General features: G+C 38.4%; 1 protein-coding gene across 4 annotated transcripts; it reads right to left on the reverse strand.

The window, feature by feature from the left end:
• Positions 1 to 46: 46 nt before the first annotated feature.
• LOC306851547 (protein phosphatase Slingshot homolog 2-like) lies at positions 47 to 27,202 on the reverse strand. 4 transcript variants are annotated; one of them, XM_079387852.1, is made up of 16 exons: positions 27,010 to 27,199; positions 23,070 to 23,111; positions 22,919 to 22,962; positions 8,546 to 8,658; positions 7,370 to 7,434; positions 7,177 to 7,298; positions 6,856 to 6,921; positions 6,694 to 6,759; positions 6,414 to 6,608; positions 4,910 to 5,003; positions 4,648 to 4,776; positions 4,298 to 4,344; positions 4,054 to 4,200; positions 3,772 to 3,972; positions 2,419 to 3,289; positions 47 to 1,730 (listed from the first exon to the last, which is right to left on the reverse strand). In XM_079387852.1, exons 1-16 carry the CDS (start codon positions 27,070 to 27,072, stop codon positions 456 to 458), a joined length of 3,540 nt encoding a protein of 1,179 aa, XP_079243978.1. In that variant the 5' UTR covers positions 27,073 to 27,199; the 3' UTR covers positions 47 to 455. The 4 variants fall into 4 exon arrangements, with proteins under 4 accessions (XP_079243978.1, XP_079243980.1, XP_079243981.1 ...); XM_079387854.1 differs by lacking the exon at positions 23,070 to 23,111 and having other exon boundaries at positions 27,010 to 27,202; XM_079387855.1 differs by lacking the exons at positions 22,919 to 22,962; positions 23,070 to 23,111; positions 27,010 to 27,199 and adding exons at positions 9,323 to 9,447; positions 16,181 to 16,679.

Genomic DNA, 27,202 nt, shown 5'->3' on the forward strand with positions numbered 1-27,202 from the left:
CAATCCTAAATGTATTAACCTGTCTACAGAATGAATAACTGACAAAAACATTTAAAAGTGCAGTTTTATTTTATAAGTTGCAGCTAAAGCACAGGATAAAAAAAGGTTCATCAAGTTTACCTTGGTCTCAAACAGAATCACGACTCCACATGCTGTCAGACAGTCAACTCTACCATTCAAGACAGTGCATTCAAATAAAAATGCTATCTAAAAAAACAATAAAAAAGAAAAACAAGAGTAAAGTGCATGTTTTAAGACACAACCCCCTTGTTTGAGTTGCTACCTGAAAGATTTTGAACAAAACTGACGTAGTCACTCACACATGCCCTCATTCACACCTACAGTAGCATACATTTTAGCAAACAAATTTAGCTTAGACTTCACTGAATGAAACTTGAATTGGTTGCGGTTTGAGTCCATAACGCCGGCTAAAACCAGCGTGTCAAAGTCCGTGGTCACATGGTGTTGTACAAAACAGTGACTGTCTTTTTCTTGTCCGACGCTTTACGGAAACGACGAACGGGGTGAGTCTTCACATGTTGTCGCGTGGACACCGAAACGGTGGGCTGGACGGGGGTGTATTCAGGGGGACTGGCTGCACCCCCTTGAGTCTGCTGTGGGCATGAGGGTGAGAGGTGGGCGGAGCCTTCCGTCCTGCCCGCCTGAATGGTGCAATCAGGGCTCTGAGGTAGAACGCGCTGCTTTTTATGGGCATCATCGTGGCTGTGGGTCTGTGGCAAGGAGTCAAAGGTGGATAAAGAGGAAGAGGATGGTTGATGAAACCCTGTGGTGGCCGGGTGGAAGTCCCAGTCACTCAAGTCATTAGTAGATAGCTCTAGCCTGTCCAGTTTAGCGAGTGAGGCAGAGCGTTTCATGAGTGAAGGAGGGGTGAGTCCGGCCTGTCTGATACGGGCCTCGATTTCCATGGCTCTCTGCCACATCATAGGTACTTTGGGCTCCAATCGCTGCTCCCCATCTATCAAGTTATGCTTGTCCTCAGGTGACTGGTTCTCCTCAACTTGTCCAGTGCACAACCCCAGTCCTCCAGCCTCATATAAAAACGCCTGGAGCTCTCGAAGAGTCTCCTGGATCTTCTGCAAGTCCTCACTGCTACAGGCCAGTCGGACATGGGGCCTCAACGGGTCGTCCACATCTGTCTCCAGCTCAGTCACACCTTCTAGCCACAACAGAGAGGAAGAACCAGAGCTGGGCTCAAGAGTGGGGTTCAAAGTTATCTGGTCGGCCTCCACTGAAACGCTCCCTTCAAGATACAACGAGAAGGAAGGATCAGGGATGATACCAGAATCCTCATCATCAAGCACTTTTGTGTCATCAAGTTTTCCATCGGGAGCCTTTTGGGGCTCAGTGCAGGTCAGAGCTGCAGTGCCCTCTGGCTTACTGGAGTGTGGCTCTGAAAAGTCCAAACATGGGGAAAGAAGAGGAGACCGAGAGGAAGGAACCTCTTGACCCTGACGTAATATAAGCTCCAACTGCTCAGTGGCCCGGCGCACGGATCCCGAAGTCCTGTCGGGGGGAGAATGAGGAACCGAAGCAGTTTCCTCATCCACCTCCTCCAGTGTAGCCGTTTGAGGCGAGTTGCATGCCAGCGGTGGACTGCAGGTGTGTGATATGGATTCCAGTTCAGTAACTATATGACGCACACACACGCTGTTGTCATTGAGAGGGAGGTGGGGCACTGTATCACTATTGGTCTCTGAGTGGGCGTGGCACTAGGAAGGAGAAATGCAAAAAATTGGATCACAAGAGGTAATTGCATTGTTTCATTGCACTCTCAATAAAGAGAGCTTACCACATTAACGTAAATGTTACCACATTAAAGGAACAGTTCACCTTAAAATGAAAATACGTTTCATTGTCATCATATAAGTACCCTTGATTTGTCTCAAATTCAACTTAATCTTCCATGGTGGTACACAAACAATAAATGCCCACAGCACCCTTTTTTTCAAAATAGCTTTCAGAAAATTATCAGAAATTAAAGATCTTTAAAACAGACCAAAAGATCCGTTTTAAATTCCTAGTCTTCTGAATCTACAGTAGAATGGACATTTTTCGCCATGTATTTCACCATACCATCTCAAAATTTGGTTCAATCCTCAAAGTTTTTGGGGGTTTTTAGCCCAAATTTTGTCCTTGTGTGTTCCACAGAACTCAGTCTTTTTGTTATGAGGGCGAGTAAATGTCAAAATTCGATTTTTAGGTGAACTGTCCCTTTAAATGCAATTCTAGATTAGACCATCAGAAGGCAGTGTTGTACTGGTGTCGCTTGCCCATACTTCCTTTATCATTTACTGTTAGATTAATAAATGAGTCGTTCCCATTTGTGTTTTATCATTTATCTTTAAGCATTACAAATCAGGAAGTGCAATGATCTCTGAAGTGATGGCCAACTCTTACCTCATCAGCTTCCTCACTGGAATCATCCAAGGGTGGGGTGCATCTGGATTGAGGTGACCAGACAGTGGTTGTTTCAGAAAACGAGCGAGGCTGACTATCCTGGCACAGGCAGAAGAATTTCTCTCTGGCACTAAAGAAGTCAATGGTATCTGTGCTGAGGCAGGATGCACTAGCATCCACAAAATTGTCTGCTGTTCCCAGATCTGCAGTGTTGGGGCTGTTATCATCATCACTGAAGTCCAGCCCGGGCGCCACAGGGGCTCCTGAGGGGCTGTCAGCCTCAGGCGTGCTTGGAGAAGGCAGATTCCCTTCATCTTTACTGACAGCACTTTCCAGATGTAGTTCTAAAGGTTGTGACACTTGATAAGAGTCATTTTGATCAGGTGTATTTGGGGATAACTTAACACAGTCTGTTTTTGGCTCATGCACATGTTGAGATGACTGGGCGCCGAGGTCTGAAGTTGTATTGCCCTCTCCCTCCTCTGGTGAAAGGACATGTAGAGAGGGAGGAGGATGGGGACGAGCAACAGGCTCGCTCACCGTGAGGTTCAAATGAGAGTTCCTCGCCATATTATGCTCAGGTACTACTGTGGCCGCTCGTTGCCTGGGACGAGGTGGGAGAACGGGGTCTTCATGTGCCAGCTTAGAGGCCGACTCACCCAGTTTCGTATGAGTGTTGCCCAAAGCAGACTGTGGATTGATAAGGGACTCTATCAAAGCAATGCCCAGCATCTGCTGAATGGAAGGAGAACCGTTGTTGTTGTGAGGGTCTGAGCGGTCCAGCGAGCGTGGTGCCTTGCACAGCGGCTCGTGAGCCTCCGACAGATCACTGTCTGAGTGGGAACGCCACAGCTTGTTATGCCTCTGTTTGCTGAAAACATTAGCAAGCAAAAGAGAAAGAAAGAGACAAGTTTCAGATGAGCATCTTTCATTAATGTGATGGAAACATTTTTACCATCACATTAATGAAGGTCGGCTGAATCACTGAGGGTGGTGACTGATCTTTTAAACATACAAAATCGTTCAGGGTGTGTAAATGGGAATACAAACACGAAGGCAAGTATGACAGTAAAATCTGCACAACAAAAGGAATGTGGAGAGACCTGCATAATACACTTGCATTAGATCACAATGGCAACGAAACTCAACGCCATTAATTCAAAAGAGCATTTCCTCAATGGAAACTCCAGCCTTGCTCTTTGCTGACCTTCTTTTTAGAGAAAATGTATTGCATGAAATCCTAAGGTCAATGTGTCAGCAAGTCTATTCTTTGGCTCTTTATTCAAAAGGCAAGGGTGTGTGAGATGAAGCGAAATTCATTCTGACCTAAGGCTCTATGTGTGTGGCCCATACCTGGCTAGCAGGATACCCTGGTACTCCTCAAGCTGCTTCATGAAGGATGGGTTTGGTTTGGTGACAGAGCGCCGTTCCTTCACATGGTCAAAGGCTCTCTCCAGGTCCCAGCCGTACTCCTTCATAGCGTATGCGATTACGGTGGAGGCAGAACGGCTCACCCCCATCTTACAGTGCACCAGACACTTCACCCCAGCTTTCCTGGGTGACAAGAGTTCCATTAAAGCACACTTCCATGGGATGGATTGGAATGTCAAAAGCAGCAGTCGTCTTTCTACATACTTGGCTTTGGAAATGAACTTGTAGGTGTCATTCCAATACTCCAAGAGGTTTGTGGCCTCCTCATCATACACTCGGATGTTGTGGTACTCGAAAAGCCCGGGGAAGAAATTGTCAATCTCTCGCGTCACATTCAGGATGTAGCGAACTCTGAGGAAGTGGGGGTGGTAAAATTAACAATGACTGCATGCAGCCGAGCGGATGTATTTGTTTAAAAAGATAGGCCTGGAATAATAACGTCACCTACCCACTGTTCTGGAGCTCCTCAAGATTTGAAGCATTCCACTCAGAACCCTGGAAACACAAACAGAAATTGAACATTATAGTTGATACTCCTGAAGCAGGGGTGTCCAAAATTGCTCTGTGAGGGCCAGTGTCCTGGAGAGATTAGCTCCAACTTGCCCCAACACACCTGCCTAAATGTTCCTAGTATGCCTGAAGACCTTGATTACCTGGTTCAGCTATGTTTAATTGGGGTTAACTAAACTTTGCAGGCTAGTGGCCCTCCAAGAGCAGGACTGGACAACCTTGTCTTAAAGTCCATAGTAGATTAGTTCTCTTCAGTGAAGAGTATAGACAACTGGGTGGGAGACCAACCAAATAGACGTGGTCAAAGATCTCTGTGGGGCTGTCCATCTGGCCCAGGATGACAATCATCTCATTATCGATGAACTCCTTGAACTCCCTCAGGTTGCAAACCATCTGCATCTCCAGCTCTGTGCGAATCTGAACGGAAAAGTTATCCAATACGTTACCAATTTTTGATGTGAACCTCAAGATCGACTGGTATTATTTAAAACATCAAGAATTTTTGGAGTTTTACTTGGTTGCATACAATATGCACAATGGGTATTTGTACCTCTTTCGAAGTGACGTTCTCCAGGTCTTTCTGCATCATGATCTCTCTCAAACGGGTCTTAATCAGTCTCTCTGTGCGCTCTCTCTCAGTTGGCCTGTATACAGGAAACAGAATCATAAATCATCCAGTTTGGTCGCAATGTGAGGTGTGTCTCACCTCGTATGATTCTTTGTTTGTCTGTGTGGTATTGTTTGAGTACAGCGTCACAAAAACCAAAGACCTCAAAACAAAGCTTTTGTTTGATTTGTACAAACAATTTTAAATCAAATCCCAGCTCGTTGTAGTACGTGCAAATGGTAAATGTGCGTCATCCCTAGGCCTCTGGTGTTGGGTTCACCATGGGACAAGTCTCTTCACTGATAGCACTACAAGCACTGATTGGCTCCCAAGGGACTGAACTGTTTTCTTAATCACTACCAGTAACCTTAAAAACACTGCTAATGTAGGTCAACACCATCAGCTGGTGGCTGTGCATGAGGGCAATGTGTTTGACAATCTGAGTGGCAAAAAGCCCTATGTGGGAAAGTTAAACATGTTTACACATGCCAGTTTGATTGACCTTTCAAGAAAAGAGTGACAGTGTAGAGTTACAATCCCAACATATTCCCATGTAAAGCACCCATATTGAGTTATGATCACACTACCTTAGCTGTGTCAGTTAATCTAATTCAAATGCATTCAATGGGCACCATTCCACAGGATGTCTAAAAGGAATAGATCAGTTCCCTGACCTCTCGAGGAAAACATTCTCTATGGCTCAACCTCGTTGCCCTGTGTCAGGATCAGAAAGTATCTACTAGATCGACAATTTTCACTCCCCTGCTCAAGTCACCTGTTTCCATCCATCCGCCCCTCTACCTATCTATCCCGGCCATTTTTCCGACTGTAAATCAATCTCAGTGTGGAGCTATAAAAAGCAAGCAGCCGCAGTAAAGCATTTTAAAAACACATGCACGTGGAAATGCCTCCAACTGTGGGGAAATTCCCCCCTACAGTCCTACAGGCAACGAAGGATTACACCATCAGGCCACTGTGCATCTAAGAAGTTAGAGTTCATCTCATCAGTTTGGCAATAACATGTCGATCTATTCAGGGAAAGCCATGCCGCCTTATCTTGCGCTGATGCAAACTTGCCCTCTTGGGCTATAAAGACTGAACTTTGAGCTTGCATCAGCCAGCCGCTTGACCGTGTGTGCCCGCACATGTCTCACTTTTCCAAAAACAAGGATTGATTTACAAACCAAACACTGCAATTCACCACTATTGATTATTGGAGAACTCGAGTTTTGTAAACATTAACCTGGCCCCAAATATGGAAAGCACAATAACAATACCCTTGCTTAACACCAGACCAAAACAAAAAAGTGAGAACTACTCAGTCATTCAAAGGTTTTGGGTTGGTAAGTTTTTTTAAGTTAACCAAGGCAGCATTTATTTGATCAAAAATACAATACATTTCACTAAGCAAAAGCTAGCATATCTGGCATAGGTGTGTGTTACTCACAAGTCAGTGAACAGCACGGGCGAGTCTGCGCGGTGAGACTGCACGTCTTGCATGGCTTTCCACTCATTGATGCAGTGTTGGTCGGAGGTCACACGGCTCTGATAGTAACTGACCCAGGTCAGGAATAGACTCCCAGGGTAGTAGTTATGACTTCTGGCCACTTCGCAAACCTTATGCAGGGATTGCAAGGCTGACCTGCGAGTATGTACGAGAGAGAAAATCCATCAACACGGTTTAAAAAAGTATGAAATTGAAAAAAGCTGTCTTTATAGGCACTCACCACATGGCCTGCACCGAGACCGGTTTGAAGACATGGACTCGGTTAACGGTGGACACACTGAAGCCCCTAATAAGAGGAATACAGCATGTTCAGTCTGAACACTTTGTAAAAGTTGTGTTTAAAAATGCAGAACTTGGTTTGTGTGTGAAGGTTATGCCTCACCCGTCTCCATCCAAGTGTATAAGTGTATCGCTCCACAAGGGTAAAACCAGCCCAACTGTGCAAGTGCTACAGGAAACACATGATCACATGTTATGAGCACCACCTTTTTGTTTTGTTTTTTCCTCTCTTATATGTTTGATCTATGGGGTTCTGTATTTGGTACATGCAAACCTTGTCACATTCTTTACTTGCATAATAAAAAAAAACAACAACAACAATACATTCCACTGAACCCACTGTTTAAAAAAAAAAAAAAAGAGCACCACCTTCTAGAGCAGCAAATGCAAAACGAATGTATTAGAGCATCTGCTTTATTATGACCTGTCTGAATTGCCAAAGTCCATTCCCAGAACCACACTTTCTTCAGTGTCCTGTCTACCGTTTGTGGAGACGATGACCATGTACCGTGTACGCAGGGCGTAGGCGCTCTCTAACCGAACAGCCTGTGATAGAGACACGATCAGCATTCTGTTGCCTGTGTTTTGATGAATAAAGTCTGAATGGTGGTAGTTACCAGGCGGATGGTGTCCTCTGGGCGCAGCAGGGTGAACATAGTTTGCAAATGCTGCTGAAGGTCACCTGCGAATGAACCATTAACAACTATAAACCTCCCAGATAATAACGCTGTGACATTTGCATACTACACCATTTACACAGCCTCATTTCGTTCCAAACCTGTATGAGTTTCTTTCTTATATTGAATAGATAAGAAGATATTCTGAAGAATGCCGGTAATCAAAAAGTTGATGGTCCCCATTGACTTTCATAGTGTTTCCCTACTATGAAAGTCAATCAGGACTGACAACTGTTTTGTTCTTCAAAATTATTCAAAATATCTTCTTTTATGTTTAACATAAGAAAGAAACTCATACAGGTTTGAAACGACATGAGGGCGAGTAAATTATGACTGTTCCTTTAAATTACTCGTAGTCAATTTCACTTCCTCCCATATGAGACATATGTTCTTTGTCAGGCTGGAGATGATTAGCTCGAGTTTGTAAATCGTGAATAGAAATATTAACCCAACTTGAGAGTTAAAAACGAGAAACGTTAATGAGAGTTGCTTAAAGTGAACTCAAACAGTTTTTGCACCTTATAATCAGCATGAAATGGAAACGGCAATCATCTTATCTTATCAATTCCAACGTATATCGAAATAGCAGTTTCTGAGCCATTTTAACAGCTTGTTTTATTTATTTTTTAAATACATACTACATAATTTGATATTTTGCCATCTAATGTAATATAATTTAAGTGTGGCAAAAATGCCAAAGATGGTTTTTTTTGGGAACACTGTATATCATTACATACTTTTGTTATTAAAAAGGTTAAAGACTGAAGAATAGAATGGATTAATAAAATGTACTACTGCATACTGTATTATATAATGACAGACATTTACTAGTGCCCTTTCATAATGCATTCCTGTAAGCTAATGGGTCTCATAATGAAATCAATACTGTCTATCTGCATGCACAGTGGTATGTCTATCAACATGAATGCAAATGCATGCACAAAAATATTATTCAGTGACAAAATGTCCTTCATCTCCAGGGTCTTACATATTGCCATATGGTACAGCTCAAATCAAAACTGACAACAACAAATACAGGTTCCATATAATTATTATATTGAGCTGCATCTGACAGCTGGAGAACCACACAATGAATGTGTCAAGAGAACTTCATACCTGTGTGTTTGTTCCGCCGCTGTGTAATGCGGGGTGCTGAAGAAAGGGAGGAGCCATTTCCCCGCGGGAGGAAGAGGGCGGCACCTTTGACAGTTAGGAAGTTCTCGCTGATACTGATGACAAAAACAGCGATAAAGAGATTATTATTATACATATGACACTAAAATAGAAAATATGGTCAACATTTAGATTTTAAATGGTACAGATATTTGTACCACAGTGATGCAAAAAAAAAAAAAAAAAAAAAAAAAAAAAAAAAAAAAAGCACGCCCACCCACCAAACATTCACATCTGCATTTGCGCTATAAGAGACCTCAAAGTAACATTGTGAAATAAGTGAAGGGGCTCATGCTGAGTGCGAGAGAGATTGTTTCCAGAAATCATCTTTTCCATAGAAATCACTATGGAGACACTGTTGTTTATCAGTTTGACTGTGGCCTCTGCCCGACAGAGGCTCGGTAACAGAGCGGGGCGACGTTTGACCCGTAACAGCTGTCATTATGAAGCAACACCTTCAACTCAACACTTACAGTGACCCGAGGTCACGCTCATAAACTGCTGCTCCTGTTTCACATGCCACAGGCTCTGGACTTTCCATGTCTGACTCTGAAAAGTACCCTTGGAGTAACTTCCGAGGAATCTGGGAAATTCTGTGGAAACTAGCTCTCGGTCTCAGAATTTTGGGGAAGGAAGGATTGTAGAATAGAGTGAATGTGAGAAGCCACGGGCAGTCACACCCCAAATAAAAACAAAAAGGAAAAAAACATCAGACTCAACTGAGCTCATTTCCCACATCCCAGTCACCGCTGACCCAGCTGTTTCCTCCCTTCTCTAGTCTCAGCTTTTTGTCTCCTGTCTATCTCATGGCCTCTCTCTTTTATAGTTGGCTCCAGGGTCCAAAGCTTAAGCACAAAATGCAAACAAAAATTATTTTAACTTTATTAGGAAACAAAACATGTTATAAAGCAAATTATAAAAAAGATAGTTTTACACTTACTGATGTAAGTGAGAAAAACATACAAAATATACAAACATTAAATGAAAAATATTTGGTATTGTTTATTACCAAAAATAAACAAAAAATATACCAAAAATATTTGGTATTTGGTAATGTTTTTGTAATAAAATCTTACTGATCCTTTACTTTTGGGCCTTATTTCAAAGAAAACTAATTATTTAGCAAAGGATGACTTAGGGGTGGGCGATATGGGAAAAATATCATATCACGATTTTTTATAGAAATATCACGATTCACGATTTTTATCCCGATTCTTTGTTAGTTTTACTATTTTGGTTTTACAAGTTGTCTGAGCATTACAGCCAAACTAGAAAGACAAAGATGCATGGCAGATATTTAGGCCAAAGTGGGTGAAGATAAAAAATCTTTGTCATTATTTTATTTTTCTTATTAAAAAATAAGAACAAAGATACACATTACAAATACACATAATATACAAATAAAACAAACAGTGCTTTATTTCCAGGTACAATAGGTGTATTTAGCAGAGCATTCAATGAAATTGAATGAACAAATATAAAAATAAAACACTAGATAGACTGATTCCTAAAGCAACTGTATTAAAATTTTTCAGTCAAGAATAGGGAGTGATTTTTCTCTTTGTGTTTTGTTGTTTTGTTAACGTTAAATGAATAGTTCCCCCACAAATTAATATTCTGTCATCTGTCTGTCAATTCTGTCATAATGTTGTATTTTTATACCATCATTTACTCAAAAGTTGTTTTAAACCGGAATGAGTTTCTTTCTTGTGCTGAACATTTATAAATGCTATTTTGAAGAAGGTGGAAAACCAAACAGTTGCTGGTCCTCAGTGACTTCCATAGGATTTTTCTTTCCTACTATCAAAGTCAATGTAGACCAGCAACTGTTTGGTTTTCCACTGAGTAAATAATGACAGAAATTCAATTTTAGGGTGAACTATCCCTTTAATGACAGTCGACAGCACGTTTAGTGTCCTGTCCCTTTAAGAGCTGCACGCATCTAATATACAGTACAGGCAGGCATCCGTTTCTCTCTTAACTATTTACTTTCATTTTAGAGATAACCAACTCAGTCTGTATGTAAACCTTGTGTGTTTTGACAGTATTAGCGCAAAATATAACTTAGTTGAGTAATCAGGCGCTGTTAGACAGGCGTTTTAGTGCGCGAGCTTCAGGTGTATGCGCTCAGAACAAGCGCACGTCAGACCAGCGCGCGAATTAAACATTTAACCAGCAAGGCTTGTATGCAAATAATGTACTTTTGCGATCGCGAATAAGTGCAGTGTCCTGTCTGAGTAACTCTACTGCTGTATGTCGTGTTGTACAGTATATAGAGACGGAGGCGCCAGAACTGTATTTGACAATGTGCGCGGTAGCGCGATACTACGATATTTCTTCAAAAGCAGATCGTGGAGACATTTTTATCGTCCACGATCAAAAATCGTCATATCGCACACCCCTAGGATGACTGATGATAAGTGACAGTTTGACAGACACTTCCACTATCAAAATACATTTATAATATACAAAAATTCAATTTGAAATAAATGCGGTTCTTTTAAACTTTCTATTCCCCATGTGAAATGTTTCTTGAGCACCAAATCAGCATATTAGAATGATTTCTGAAGGAGTAATGGCTGCTGAAAATTCAGCTTTGCCTTCACAGGAAAAAAAAAAAAAAAAAAAAAAAAAAAAAAAAAAAAAAAATCACATTTGAAACTCCTATTTTTAACTTTATTAAAAAAAGCACAGACTTCAAACTTTTGAACAGTAGTTTATATTTTAATAAAAATATAAAACACAGTTTGATGGCCAGTACATGAGGCACACTTGCCATTGGCAGGTGATAAAGTGTTCATTTCGGACCCTGGCTGCCACTAATATTGCTAAGAGATGCTTTGTGAAATACTTTTAAAAGGAAGCTCTTGTAGATATGTGTAAAAACAGAGCAAGACAGACAGACAGACAGACAGACAGACAAGAAAGTGAGAGTTTAGTGCAGTCTCTCTTCATGCTCTGCACTTTGCACTTTCATGCTTTGGGCATCATCTATCAGCACATGAGGGGATATGGGCTGCAGACTGGGGTAGTGGCTAATTTTACAAACCTAAAAATAAATGACAGAGTGAATGAATGCTGATGGACTTTTACAGTGTTGGTAGCTACTGTATATCATCTCAAGTAACCAAACACGACAGCTGAAAGAGAGCTTGGGATGAAACTTTGAAAGTTTGTGCAGAAAGCATGCAAACTGCATGATTACAAGATCAGGGTGTGCTAAAGATTATTGACTGTCTAGAAGTTTGCAAAAAAATTTAAAATATAAAATTAATATTCAAGCCAATTTTCTTTTTGTTTTCACCATTTTTAATAAAATTTTGGTCCTGTGGTGTGCCAAGTTAATTTTCAAAAAGTAAAAATACTCCATGTAATCTATCAATTAATGCATATTCATAAAATCTTCATGCTTAATAAACAAACAAAAAATAAAAACTGTAAAATGGTTTGAGATGGAGTATATTTAACAAAAGTATTTCAGGTTAATTACCAACATACAGAGTACAAATTGCAGTCTACTAAACTCCAAAAGCTTTGATATGACACCATTTCAGTGACATGTCAAGAATACGACCTGGGAAACTACACTGGCCTGGTTTTCGCAGAACAAGTCACGCAGTATCCATGTGCAGGGAGCGGAGAGGGCACTGGGGCCATGTGATGCAATTTCCACCCACTGGCATTTCACCGAGGCAGACATGTAAGGGTATACACATCCACGTCGACACACAGGAGAAAAAAAGAAGAGAATTTAGATGGGTCAGACAGAGGAAATAGATGACCTGGCTGCATTCATCTACACACAGCTTAGGGAGAGAGAATAAAAGAGGGAGGGAGGGTCATCTTTTGGCATGAAGCACTAGACAGTACGTGTTAGGGCACAGACACAATCATCACTATGTAAGGGGCCGTTGAGAGCCACGCAACAAGCTGCAGATGCCTGACCCCACCTGGCCCTGGCCATATTAGTCACTCTCCCACTAGGGTAGGGATAAATATAGGCCCGGGCTGAAGGCCTTATGAGTTCAGGCCTGATAGAGATTCAGAGCGAGAACAGGAGATGACATTCTGTCACCTTCTGAGATAGAAATTAGGCCCCTTGCCACTAATAAAGAGACATAAATAGACAAAAAGAGAGATATGTAAAGATAGAGGAAGGTTTGGAAAACACGAATGAGGACAATCAAACACTAGAGTAAAACTTTGAATACAGGCCTAATTTTTTAAATTAAATGAGACATTATTAGGCACTATTCTGGTTCACAGTCCTGCTTTCTGATTGGTGCACATGGGTGACCAACTGAAGTCACACTGACTATACTGAGGAAGAGAGGAGGGGGTTCTGGTGGAGGGTCAATCCAGAAAATAAATGTCTGTGAATGAGGCCAAAGAAGCCACTATTTGTACTATGAAATGAATTTAAACATTTTGGCGTGTAAGATTCTATTTTAAGTTTAAGCAATATATTTATGAAAAAAAAAAAGTGTTTATGCACTTCACAAGAAGAGTACAAAATAAGATTGGGTTAGCAGAAATTAAGTCAATTTGGTTAAAAGAGTTGCTTTTTCTGAGGTTAAATTAAATACAAGCCTGTTAATTATTTTATTTGACCTTATAACCCTGTTATCGAAATTTGAACTTAAAACTAAAACTATTACAACTCATTTCCGGCAACTGCAATAAAGCTGAAATAATAAAATAAACATATTAGATTAACTTAAGACTGGTTTTGTGGTCCAGGTCACATTTTAAGTTAAGTCTCTGGGGTATATTTGTAGCAATAGCCAAAAATACATTGTATGGGTCAAAATTATTGATTTTTCTTTTATGCCAAAAATCATTAGGATATTAAGTAAAGATCATGTTCCATGAAGATATTTTGTAAATTTCTAACCATAACAAAACTTAATTTTTGATTAGTAATATGCATTGCTAAGAGCTTAATTTGGACAACTTTAAAAGGTGATTTTCTCAATATTTAGATTTTTTTGCACCCTCAGATTCCAGATTTTCAAATAGTTGTATCTCGGCCAAATATAGTTCGATCCTAACAAACCATACATCAATGGAAAGCTAATTTATTTAGCTTTCAGATGATGTATAAATCTCAATTTCAAAAAATTGACACTTAAGACTTAAGTTTTGTGGTCCAGGGTCACAAATGTTTCCTTGGCAGCTAACTGAAATTAATAAGTTTACTAAAATTACTAAAACTATATAGCATATAAATAATGCTAAAATAACACTGACATAAATGCAGTTTAAAATTCTGATTTGTGTTTTCACATAGAATTTCTAGCTATAAACAATGGATGTGTTTAAAACAATTTATGTTATGCCATTTTTAAAATGTTAGATAACACTCTCAAAGAGCATGGAACTTAGTATTTTATTGATAAATTTTTTTTTTTTTTACATATTTAGCATCATCTCAGCTGGGTTTTGATGATTCAACACCATTTTTAAGAGTTAGGAGGAAGCAATTTTACAAAACCAATTACGCCCCATATATTTCAACAAACCATATCAGACTTCCCCATAACAATGCCACCCTTAAGCCTATCAAGTGCATATTTAACTTTACTTGGAAGTTGTTCAGCTCCTCTACGTCACAGTGTTTTAAGCCAAGGCAAGTACAGCAATTCTGTTTCTCACTGCAAGTTTCAACACACTACTCAACTTCCTTCCAGTTCATCACACCTGTAATTTCCCAAGTTAATCACTAAAGCTCACTGATCAACACAGACCTAATCTTAGCTCTGTTTGCCTTGGCAGTGTATGAGGAGTATTGGAGGTTTTTATATGCTTCAATATCAGCATGGTAATTCCCATCAGGTATCATCTGCCCTATCTGAAAGATCAAATCAAATTAACAATGTGGATTAAGGTTCACTGAAAATTAAATTCCTCATATCTATTGTTTGCAAGATAAAACAGAACTCCACCCCAGTGGTCAAGTCTTTCCTACTAACACAATATAAGTAAAACGGATGATGCCATAACACTACTGACAAATGTCAGGTGACTGCTTAGTCTAAAAACAAAGCCATATATCTCTGCTCTATGAAACACTGAATAATGACTGAATAAAACACTGAAACATAAAAGAAACCAATCGACTGTAGTTTAGGCCTAACTCTAAAGATTTCACAGTCTGCTGGGGTGTACAGCAATTGGATTTAGTACACGATGTTCATTTTGAGGTTTCATGCTGTCTGGGGTCTTGGACATATGCAAAAGCTGTGGCCGAAACTACAGTGTTATGAGAGTGATAAAGCAAAAACAAACAACATATGCAAACATGAAGAAAAATCTCATTCAAATCAAATTCAACGACTGACGTAAGAGCTCAGTTTAGCTACAGTTAGGTTTGTTGTGAGATCCACCAACATGTTTTCATAATTAATGCTGGCATCTTGCCAGAGCAAAAAAGAAAAAAAAAGAAAGTCATTACAAATATTTCACTTCATATATTTACATATGGTCATTTCATGCATCTTGATTGCTATATGATGGGGTACATACTGTACATCACATTTACAAAACAGATACATGTCATCAACAATCCCCACGCAATATGCAAATTTAACTGAGTTCACTTTTTTTATATAATAGTGCAAATGCTGAACGGCAAAATTTTGCAGAACTTGACCCAGCTCACCATGTTCTGCAAAATTAAATGTATCGATACTAAAGGCTACAGTTGTTATGCACCTCATTTTGTATGGAGTTCCTGAACTTCTGTATAGCCTGAATAATTTCATGCATTTACACTTTGCCAACTCACATCTTTTGCATGGGTCTCAATCCACTTCCTGTATCGCATTGATATCCATCAGAACTTGAAAGCAGTTTGGAGAACATTTACACTTGATCTTTGCATCAAAAACCACATGATCTGATCTCTATTCTGATACATTAAAAATTAACAAATCAAAAAGTATATGAAATAACTTTGGACTGCCTTATGTTCATATATTTTTTTCAATATGAGAAGCTACCAAATAACACTGACATCTACATTTTTCATTAAACTGCAATTAAAAATGATACACTATTTTAGGGTCAGTAAGATTTTTCTTTAATACTTATTCTTTTTTTTTTTTTTTAAATCGACCCACAAACTTAAACTAGTTAACACTAGTGTTTATATTTTAATTTAATTGTACACCCTGTACAATTAAAACATGCCATTATAGATCGCCTCTATTTATGTTGGTTTCCTGAAAAAGTACTAGAGACACCATCACAATATATTCATGATTTATATGGTTATGGTAAAACGCTGTGGCAGTCATCATTTGACCTACAGGTTGTTAAATCACATCTCTCTACTGTCATCTTTCACAACACACACAGTTACGTCACAAAGGCTTGAGAAACATCCACTTCTGCTTCCAGATGTGATGAGAAGTATTTCGCAGTGTATTATTTACCGTAACCAGTTGCATTCGTGAGAAAAGTTCGAGACTTGATTATCAGCGTCAGTGCAGTGATAAAAACAAACAACACTAATAAAGACTTCAGTGCGTAATGTTTGACGACTGAGCTTGTAAATGAGTTTATAAGTTTACTTACAGCTGGTTGATCTGGTTTTGAGAAGCGACCGCGTTGTCGGAGAAGTACGGCATGATTTTTGCCCCGCAGCAGGAGCAGAATCCCCGGGCAGGGGAGCTCTCCGTGATCGCCACACTCTCCAGGGTCATGACGGAGGACCAGAGAGCCGGATATCCTCAGAAAGACCCCCCTACAGTCATTATTCTCCCCCGAGTAATAAAAAGCTACCCAAAATAAATAAATCGGGTGATAAATGCTTTGTCCAGTCAGCTAAAATAGTATTAAAATAACCCGTCCATAAGGCCTTAAAAGGACACCGACGTGGCCTGAAAATAGCGTAATGGTAAATAAAAACAAACAAAACAGTCCCAAAAAGTTCACCGTTTCTTTAAACCCGGTAAACACAGCCCCTAAAGAGGCATAAAACAACAAATGAGAACGTATACAACTACAAAACAAAATCTACATGTGTATTTGCTTTAGCAAGAGCCGGCGAGCCGCTTCAATCACACACACACACTGTCTGCAAGAACTGCGGTGCGGCGCACTAATGCTTGAACAGAGGGAAGGAGGAGCTGCTGACATGTGCTTCAGGAAGGTCCACTGCAGGACTCCACAGACGGCCGACACTTTAGACACCCGCGCAACGACACAGCGCAGAGCGGGAATAGGACCTCAGATGCGAAATCACGTGCCTGGAGTGCGTCCTTCAGATCAGACAGTTGTTTTCCACGGCAGTCAAGTGGCTCTATGAATAGCTCAGGTTTAAAAACAACGTTGGAACAGGGGGAAATAAATAAGTTTAGCAGGCAACGCATTTACATTTATGGGTGGTTGTTTATGGGTAAATCTTACAAAACATATCTAGGTCAAATTTAACACCAAAATCGAAAGGTTTGTTTATTTATTGGCTTTATTGCTTTATAAAAAAGTACATTTCTAATTAATAGTGTCTCTGGGCAATTTATATACATATTTTAAATTTAAACCATAAATACCAAGATGCAAAAATATAAATTTACATAAAAACGTGGCCTTTATTTATTTATTTATTTTGAGGTTAAAAGAAACACCCCAGCAATGTATCTTTACAGGTTTTTGAAATTCACCCTTATGCTCTTTTAAGACACTTAACACTTAAACAATGTTGTAATCAAAGGCTTTGGTCAATTGAGGTCTGAGTGATAGACTTCTCAGATAGGAGAGAGACAATATAGCTTCACACAGGTGAAAGTATTCAGTCTCTAGATTATTTAGTCTATAGTCTGTTTTATATAAGCGAACACAAACCAAACAATGCCTTTGTTGTCATACGAAGTGGGAAAGGCACATAAATAGCAGGCTTTGAAGAAAAAATCATATCATATCATAAGGACTCAAACGTCAGCAAATACTTTAGGTTTGATTCTGATTGGAGGACCACAGACATTCATAAAAAAAAAAAAAAAAAAAGTGACTTGGACTGCCACCAATTCTGGCAGTAAGGAACTAAATTCGTCAAATACATCATTGATCACATTTACTTCCCGATTCGTTAGAAGGAAAAGATAATTCTTTGCAAACCACATATTTGGCCTGTCACATGATTCGGTCTATTTTTTCTGTGTGTCCTTGTCAAAGGCAATGACCTAACTCAGACCTATGGGAAAATCAGTCCCAACACGACAAACACTGTAAATCTCTCATCTAAATATCTGGGTGCGTTCTTACGCACGACAGGTTAGTCTGTCATATTATTTGATTCAAAGATATTTTTCATCATCTTTGGAGACTTAAAAGCAATGTGCTCTGTACACCAAACACACACCACTGCAATTCCGATGTAGATGTCTCAATAAAAGCCTTAAGTAGACGACTCAACTTCATTCAGAGATTTGCATGATGGCTTGAAAGAGGAACCTGGCTAGTTTGCCTCAGTGCAGTACCCAGATGTCTGGGTTTGATAGATAAACATCAGTCATTACAGAGACCACCTGCAAATTAAAGTCGGATAGCTGGGAATCAATATTGAGATATTAGTCAATTGTTCCCTCAAAGTCATTAAGACTGTTTTTTTAGAGCTCTGTATTCTACATGCCTAAGTGTATTTTATGTAAATGCACTTAAAACTAAAATCAAAGACAGATCTGCCACACATGTGAATGCATGACGTAGGTTCTCTGTGTTTAAAGCTGAAGGCATCACAAGATGGTTTAAACACCCATCTGCTTACGTTACAATACATCACATTCCACGTTCCACCGCATTTGCTCTTCTGACAGCACATAACATCTGAAGCCTTATCAAAAAAACACCTCTGGCCTGTTAGCACACTCAGGGTTGTGTAAGCTACTTTGTTTATATCAAAGTTTTCCCATTTGACTTTCTTGGCTGGTAATATGAGATGTTGCTGTTGTCATGTCATGTTTACAAAATTATAAGTCCCTGTTGTGCAACGGCTGTATCTTGCATGCAATGTCCTGGAAAAGGTCACTAATGCTTCCAAGATTATGGATGCTCCCTTGATTACCCCCATTTCCTGACCACAGTGTTCTTAAGCAGTGAGCCAGCTGTTTCCTAAACTTGGAGCTGGGAATGTGTCTGATACCAATTCCTACTCCATAAAAAAATGGTCAGCCACATGGGAAATCCTGTGGGCGGTACGACCAAAATCATATACTGTGGTATGAGTAATTTTATTAGAGTAACAGTAAGTATTTTTCACAACTCATTTGTAATTTTTAGTTCATGAATTATCCACAAAGTTTTAATTGTCCCTTAGCAAAGCAGTGTTAATTTTGGCAAGCATTTTTGATTTAGTCTTAGTCTTTATCTTGAGACGAAAATGCTTAATAGTCTTAGTCACATTTTAGTCATTTGAGTCTTTCATTGTTTTAGTCTAGTTTTAGTCGACGAAAAGTCATTGCATTTTTGTCAACTTTTAGTCATTACTTTTAGTCAAACTGCAGTTACCAACATTTATTTTGGTAGCTATTTTATAGTATTCAAACAAAAATAGTCATTAATTCTTCTCTCTTTAGACCAAATCAATTAAGCTTAGTTATGAGAAATTTGAATCAAGGATTGAATTTGGAAAATTCAATATCTTTTTTGGTAGAGATATAAATTAAACTCATTTTTCAGATACAGTAGGTTTACTTAACAAGTATACATTTATTTAACATCCTTTGTTGGTTAACATTTATGACAGATAATTAGGAATGCTGTCCATTTAAGACGGAAGGTATGTATGTAATAGCCTACTGACATACATTCAGTTTTCACCCACCTGTTTAAGCTCACTTAAACCATAACGGACTGTATTTCCATGAGATACTCTACATGAGAGACATTTGGACTGCTGTGTGTGTATTTGAGCACTGAGAACTGATCGCGCGCTGTATGAGAACTGAAGAAGTGGAGCGCGCGCGAGAGAGAGCACTTCTATCAGTGCGTTTCCGCCTATCGCACCTTCACCGACTTTAAGTTAATCGACAATGAATTGTGACTTAAAATTGAAAAACGGGACGTCTGGTCACCCACTCCCTAACCCTTCGGGTGCTGAGGCCATTGTTTCAGATCGCTAGTTCGCGTTTTGGTAGCCTATCCGTCCACCGCGGCTGCCATGCAAACGCACCTTATCCAATGACAGAGACGCACATTTTGAAAGACAAGACAGTTAACTTAGCCTATAGGATGTATTTTGAATGTCAGGTAGTCCTCAAATAACATTTTAGTTCCGTCTCGTCTTGTTAAGACGCGCGTAAATTTCGTCATAGTTTTTATCATCAGATATTAGTTTTAGCTCGTCAACGTCTTGTCTTAGTCACAGAAAAAATGTTAGTTGACGAATATTTTTCGTCGTCGTCTTCGTCAACGAAATTAACACTGTAGCAAAGCAAAAATTACCTACAATTCATATTGGACGTGGGGCATCTCAATGCGTCAAAACCACATTTTTAACTACATTTTTAACAATGCTATCTACACTGAAGCCAGCCATCTGCAATCAATTATGCAGGAGAAATACAACATTATAAACAGTATGGCAGTATAGCTCTACCGGTTGATTTACACCTGACCTGGTAAGAAATCTAGGTGAAATGAGAGAAACTCAGGCATGAATTAACTTGCTTTGCCCAGCCCTGTGAGAAACCGTCATCAAACCAAATTCATTTACACACACACACACACATAAATATATATTTGTGGTCCAGAAAAACCTGTTGGGCCACAATGCTTTGATTCTGCAGGGCCTTATTTTCTCTATATGCTGGATCTATTTTTCTATTCTGTTTCCTGGTGCCTGTATTTCCTGCTTTCTCTCTTAACCACCCCCTTCTCCAGCCCCAAAGACTAATTTGAGCTGCTGGAATGAGGCCAGTGCACAAAGCAAATGTATTGCAGGCCGGCTAAGACTAAATAGTCCCATAAAAAAAAAACAATGCAAACGTTGATGATGACGGTTCGGCTAATATGTACCACAATCCAGATACGCAGATTCAAAAATCTCTTTAGCAGCTACAACTTTTGCTATATATTTTAATACATATGATTTGTTTTAACCATGTTTTTATTCACTAAACGCATCCTTCTCTGACCACATTGGGTTTTACAAGCACCAAGTCCAGTTTAAAATGCAGCCAAGATTCAGACCACATTTTGTAGTTTACAAGTAATTGTGAATCATTTTAGTCTCAAAAGTGATATGATACCCATTTTTGAGATGTAAATTTATAACAAGTGGCAGACAAAATGTTATGTTGACGTACACTACTGTTCAAGAGTTTTTTGTTTTTTTAATGAAAGAAATTAATAAAGCGACAGTAAAATACTTAGCAACACAACTGTTTTTAACATTAATAAGTGGAAATGTTTCTTGAGCACCAAATCAGCATATTAGAACGATTAAGAATCATCTTCAGACACTGAAGATTGGAGTAATAGCTGTTTAAAATTCAGCTTTGTCATCATAGAAATAAATTACAGCTCAAAACATATTCAAATAGAAAACAGTTATTATATCATCTCACAATATGACTGTATTTTTAATCAAAGATCAAAAATTTTACAGATCCAAAACCTTTGAATTTTAATGTACATGGCAGCATTAAAAAGCATTTAGTTTATATTGTGTTCCTGAGAGTGCTGCAGGTCCCCTCTGCACCCCTTGAAATCTTATGTGATTGTGCACTGCAAAATATACTTTTAATGCAGGCCAAATGTTATGTAATCCAGGGTCAGGTTGTTGCATGGGGGTGCCAGTGGGAAAAGGCAAATGAAAACACACACAAAGCTCAGAGATATGAGAATATTGCAAAGAAATGACATCATACTCATCATAGGATTACCTAACATGGCGTGTAATTGAGGACATGTGTGGCACAGCATTAAGAGTGCCAAGTTTTGGGGTGTCTTGTAAGTTTGACCTGAGGGTTCTAGTTTTTGTCTTGGATACTACACAAACAAAAGGCTGATGTCATGCAAGACCCTCCCAGACGATTCCAACAAGCCAAACAGCGTTGCATAACTAAGCTTGAATAGTTATCGGTCCACCAGGATTCTTATGATTCAAATTAGATCGGAGTCTGAACCCTGTCCAGACCCTCTAATGAAAGCACTACGCTGTCAACCATGTGCTGCAGACCTTCACAATTATCTACTTTTGCAAATGGATAATATATAATATAGATAGATAGATAGATAGATAGATAGATAGATAGATAGATAGATAGATAGATAGATAGATAGATAGATAGATAGATAGATAGATAGATAGATAGATGCAAATATGTGTATGTATATATAATTGCTATAGTTGATATTAACAAAAAATACAGATACATATAGTCTAAACTTAATTAATTACAAATATAACTGAATGAGCTATGTTCAAAGTCAAATATAAGCCGATAGTTTCCCCAATTTTGGGGGGGAAATGGAGTTCAGAGTATTACAATTTTAACAAAATGTAGAGATCAGAGTATTACAATTTTATTAGCTTTTATTAGCATCATTAAATTAGCCAAAATATTTAAATAAATGAACATGCAGTGTAGAAAATGCATAGATTTTTGAACGATGCCATTTAAATTCTGCAGATATCAGATTTCGCCTGGGAATCTATGTATAGATTTGGATTTGACGTCCAATTTAGCATAAAACACAACGGTGATAGCGTGAAAGAAAGGGTAAATCCAAAACAAGACACAGAGGCAAAACAAACAGGTCTGATGTCACTTACATACGCGTGTACTCTAAAATACACAAATATTGCTGACCTCAGATACAGAAAACTGATATTCATGCAAATATTCTAGTGTACTGGATTGCAGAGTCACGTACACATTGTAGTCACAGGTCACCATCTTCCTGGTTTCACTTATATAATACCTAACTAATATCAAAGTTTTGGATTCTTTTTTAGTAAAAGATATTGATTGTGACATCATATGAAATCTTATTTTAGTTTGATTTCTTCACCAAGCCTATATCTGGCCAAAACAGGCAGATCAAACAACATGGTTCCCTATTCTGAACTTGAAACAAACATTAAAGCTCAAAAGGTGGCAGGGTTTGAATATTAAAGTCATGTCCTGCTAATTAGTCATGTACTGTTAGAATACTCCCCCTGGTGGAGATACTGCATATCATAAACTGAATTTAAAAAAAGCAATATGAATGCTTTCCTCAAAAACCAAGGCAATGGTTCATTAATATGAGAGACATAAATGTGGATTTTAGCATTCTGATGCATGAGATGAGGTAAGATGCAGGTACCTCCTGGGCTGAGAGCGTCGGTCATCTTCAGCACTGCCTGCCTCCTGCAGAAAGAGACAGAGAAAGAAAGAAAGAGATACTGTGGTCAGACCAAGAGCACGTTCACTTAGATTATGATGGTCCAGCATGAAATTCAACCCACTCAACTTACTGTAACTGTACTCCTGCCAGTACCATTTTCTGCATCGTCAGGCTGATAAACCAATATAATTTTCCATTAAACTTTAGCAGCAATTTAGCGAGTGACAGCAAACAACAGAAATTACACAAAAATGTATCCTCCATTTAAAACATGCCTTTCCACTTTTTGACAGATTTTGAATGATTATTCCAATAATAATAATTATAATATTGAATGTTTTTCAAGTTTAGTAAAAACAAACTGTGAACTGCAGCATGAACAGCAACACACCTTCCCACTATGGCTAGAAAACCAGATAGCATAATATTCCTCAATTGGCACTATAAACAAGCAACAATTCATTTATATTTAATTGTTCATTTTCATATCATTGTATAGCTTATTTATCAACAAATTAAGAAACAAACCATATACACGACTGTTGACCAAGGCTGCATTATTTGATCAAAAAAACAGCAATATTGTTAAATATTAATACAATTTCAAATATTTTTATTTTTATATACATTTCAAAATGTAATTTTATTCCTGTGATGGCAGACCTGAATTTTCAGTAGTCATTATTTTACATGATCATTCTAATATGCTCATTTGGTTCAAGAAACATTTATCAATATTATCAATGTTAAAAACAGTTGCTGCTTAATATTTTTGTAAAAATCATGATTTTTTTCAGGAAAGTTCAAAAGATCAGCATTTATTTGAATTATAAACCTTTTGTAGCATTTGTAATATGTTTTTACTGTCACTTTCGATCAATTTAATGCATTCTTGTTGAATAGAAGTATTAATTTCTTACATAATAATTAGTGCTGTCCAATGATTAATCGCGATTGATCGCATCCAAAATAAAAGTTTGTTTACATGTGTGTATACTGTGTATATTTAATATGTATATATACATACAAACACATGCATGTATATATTTAAGAAAAAAAATTATGTTTATATATTAAATATATTTAATAAAATATAAGAATATAAATATACAATGTATATACATAATTGTATATGCATACATAAATATACCGTATGTGTGTATTATATATATATATACACATAAATATACACAATACACATATTATGTAAACAAAAACTTATTTTGGATGCGATTAATCGTTTGACAGCACTAATAATAATAATAATTTTAAAAAACAATGTAGTGACTCCAAACTTTTGAATGGTAGTATACTTAACTGTGAATAAAATCAGCATAGGTGAGGGCCATAATAAAGATGAGGACAGGCACTCCACAAACACCTCATTACCCAACAAAATAGAGGGGGATGTTTATTCAAAACGCTGCATCTGCAGTCTCATTATGGAGGAGAATCTTTTGTCTACTTACTAATGACGAGTCAAGCCTGCTTATCGTGCAAGCAGCTCGCACATCCCCATCTTCCAGTGATTGTCATCTTGCAAAACTAAACCTTTTCACTCATATTTCCTAGCTAAGCCAGACAAACACACACACACAATTCACAAGTAGAGTGAATCTTCAGGCTTCCTCTGCTCACAAAGGCCCTAGGTTTAATCCATGCTGCCTGTCTCAGTAATACCAAACCCAGTGTACTTTTTCTCCGGGATCAGGGAGCCAACCCAATGCTTCAACAACTCTGCTTACAGTAAATAAGACATAGCAGGCACAAGTCAGACTATAATCACCATATGCTATTGACAGAAATATGCTGAGACAGCAAACAACAGTGTGACATAAGCTGCACTGCAGAGCCATGAACTCAAGGTGTCTGTGACAAAGTATACTGCTTTAGTAATATGAAAATGTACAACAATGTAACTCTTTCCATTTATTTGAGAAATTGGCTAATTTGATAAGCAAATATCAGCTATGTAAAGTTTGCATGCTGACACGCATCACAACCGACGTCAAGATTGGCATACTAATAAGGCCCGCTGGGATAGGTTCACTGAGGACTTTGTCTAGAAAATCTTGAGGCATCTCACAAGATGACTCACATGGATGCTTCAATGGGGTCACATGATGGGTAGCTGGTAATGGGGGGAAAGTAGCTCATTTCACTCACATAACCTAATTTTCCTATTTGGTTGCGGCCTTTACATGGTCTGGTGCTAACCCAGATATACACTTAAGATTTTAGGTCAGCCTATCTTAAGGTGAATTTGTTGAGGCAGGTTGTCTCAATTTTAGGACTCAAAGCAAACAATAAAACACTTGATTGAATTTATCACAGCTTTCAGTTGACAGCATGAATAACCATATAACTACAATATTATATGTAATTGCATCAGTATACAGTATCCTGTGCATAATATGGATTTATCATGGGGTTTACTTAATCAAAATGTCATTTCAAAATAGCACTCATACCATTTTTACAGTATGTATCCTACCAAATATCAACCATGATTACAACCTCATCTGACTGGTTCAGAAACTGCACCATATTTGGGAGAATTTCATGCATGTAGTTGGCTATACTGTTGTAAAGATCAAATTTATTTACATTACACACTATCAAAATTTCATCATACTTTTTGGCTATATATATATATATATATATAAGCAACTAAACCAAACTGAAGAGCTATTTTTTTGTATAGTTTGGCCCTCTAAATAAAACTGAGGTGTTTTTTTCTTTTCAAGTATGAGCTTTATATTCTCTCACCATATCATAGTCATAAAAGCTTGATGTATAAAATATGATACTTAAGAAAAACATATATGCAAAGAACATTATTTCACGTCAGACTTAATAAAAAGACAAGAATTTATTAAAAAATAAAGCTTTTATTTCTAAGATGATAACTGTACAACACTCACCGGATTATGCCATTTAAAATTATCAATTGACAACATTGTAGCAAACTTATATTTTAAGTTTTTATTGCAGCATTTTATACTGCTTTATTTAGCCACTATATGAAGAAGTATATGTAGTGTACAGTATATCTGCACAGTAACTAATCTTAAAGATAATAATAATAAAAAAAGAACTTGGTCCCATATCTAAATTGAAAAGGACAATTTGGGGTGCAGAACTAGGCTGCAGGGCTTACAGATCAAAATCTAACAATTTTTACAATCACTTTATCAAAACTTTACTGATAGAACTCTCAAAGCGCAAGTCATTTTTGCATAAAAGCTCATTATACTGCATATCTTTGAGTTGTCAACTGGCACAAGCAAAAAGTGTGGTAACTCATGGTCAGTCTGTGCAACACAGACAAACATTACATGTTTATGACACGTTTGTTGCATCACAAATCTTGTGATTATAGTGAGTTTGTGAGAAAACCTTGCCGCATTTCAGAGAAATTAGGAAGTGGTATGAAGCCATAGGGCTGGGCTACTTTATCGGATTGCAGCAGCTGTTGAGAAAAAATGTCTGCGTTACTGGATCAGGCCAAAGCATCCACACATTTGTACAAAAAGTACAAACTTTAACCTCAACTGAGGCACCCAGTGAAGTGACATGTCCCAGATATTTCTGTGAAGTTTTAGGAATGTAACATAAAATCTATGAATTGTGTGTGCTTTCACCATATTTCTGGTTTAACTAAGAAACGTCCCCATTATTTAATAATCATTTTACTATATTAATCAAATGCAACAGAATGACAGTGCAGTACAGATGTCACTGAATATGTACTGCTGCAGATCAGCAGCTAGCAACTAGCTAACAAAACTATCTTACCAAACTACAAAAAACGACCGCTTTTCCTACCTAATAACTCGCCGACTTTAAAGGAGGAAAGTTTTAGTGATTTTAAAATAACATTCAAAATGTCAAGCGTTAAACTACGAACGCTTAAACAGCGGCTAGTTGCCTGTTAACCACCGATAAGCTCAGTACTGTTTTAGCGCATGCGCAGACCGAGTGAACACCCTAGCTGCCGCTATAGCTCGGTCATGAATAAACTCATTTAATAAGTAGAAACAAACTGGTGAAACGAATAAGAAACTCACCGACACGCATGGACTAGAGGTTGTACTAGGGGTTGGCGACCGCTGTACGGTGACCAGCGCCATTCAAGGTTCAGGAACACAAGATGTAAGAGAAGGTAGCGGCGAAACTCGCATCATTTGGTGCCGTCGCAAATAGGAAGATGTGCGGCGTCTTCGAGGTCGCTAGCTTGTGTTTGCCCTGCGCATGCGCGAT

The sequence above is a fragment of the Barbus barbus genome (assembly GCF_936440315.1).
Source record: "Barbus barbus genome assembly, chromosome: 31".
In the NCBI taxonomy this organism is placed as follows: Eukaryota; Metazoa; Chordata; class Actinopteri; order Cypriniformes; family Cyprinidae; genus Barbus; species Barbus barbus.

Coding starts and splice junctions, on each gene's coding strand:
- LOC306851547 (XM_079387852.1), bottom strand. CDS start 27,072: ATGGCGCTGGTCACCGTACAGCGGTCGCCAACCCCTAGTACAACCTCT. Junction 23,112..27,009: donor CCTCTAGTCCATGCGTGTCG/GTGAGTTTCTTA, acceptor TTGGTTTATCAG/CCTGACGATGCAGAAAATGG. Junction 3,973..4,053: donor AAGTTCATTTCCAAAGCCAA/GTATGTAGAAAG, acceptor CTTGTCACCCAG/GAAAGCTGGGGTGAAGTGTC.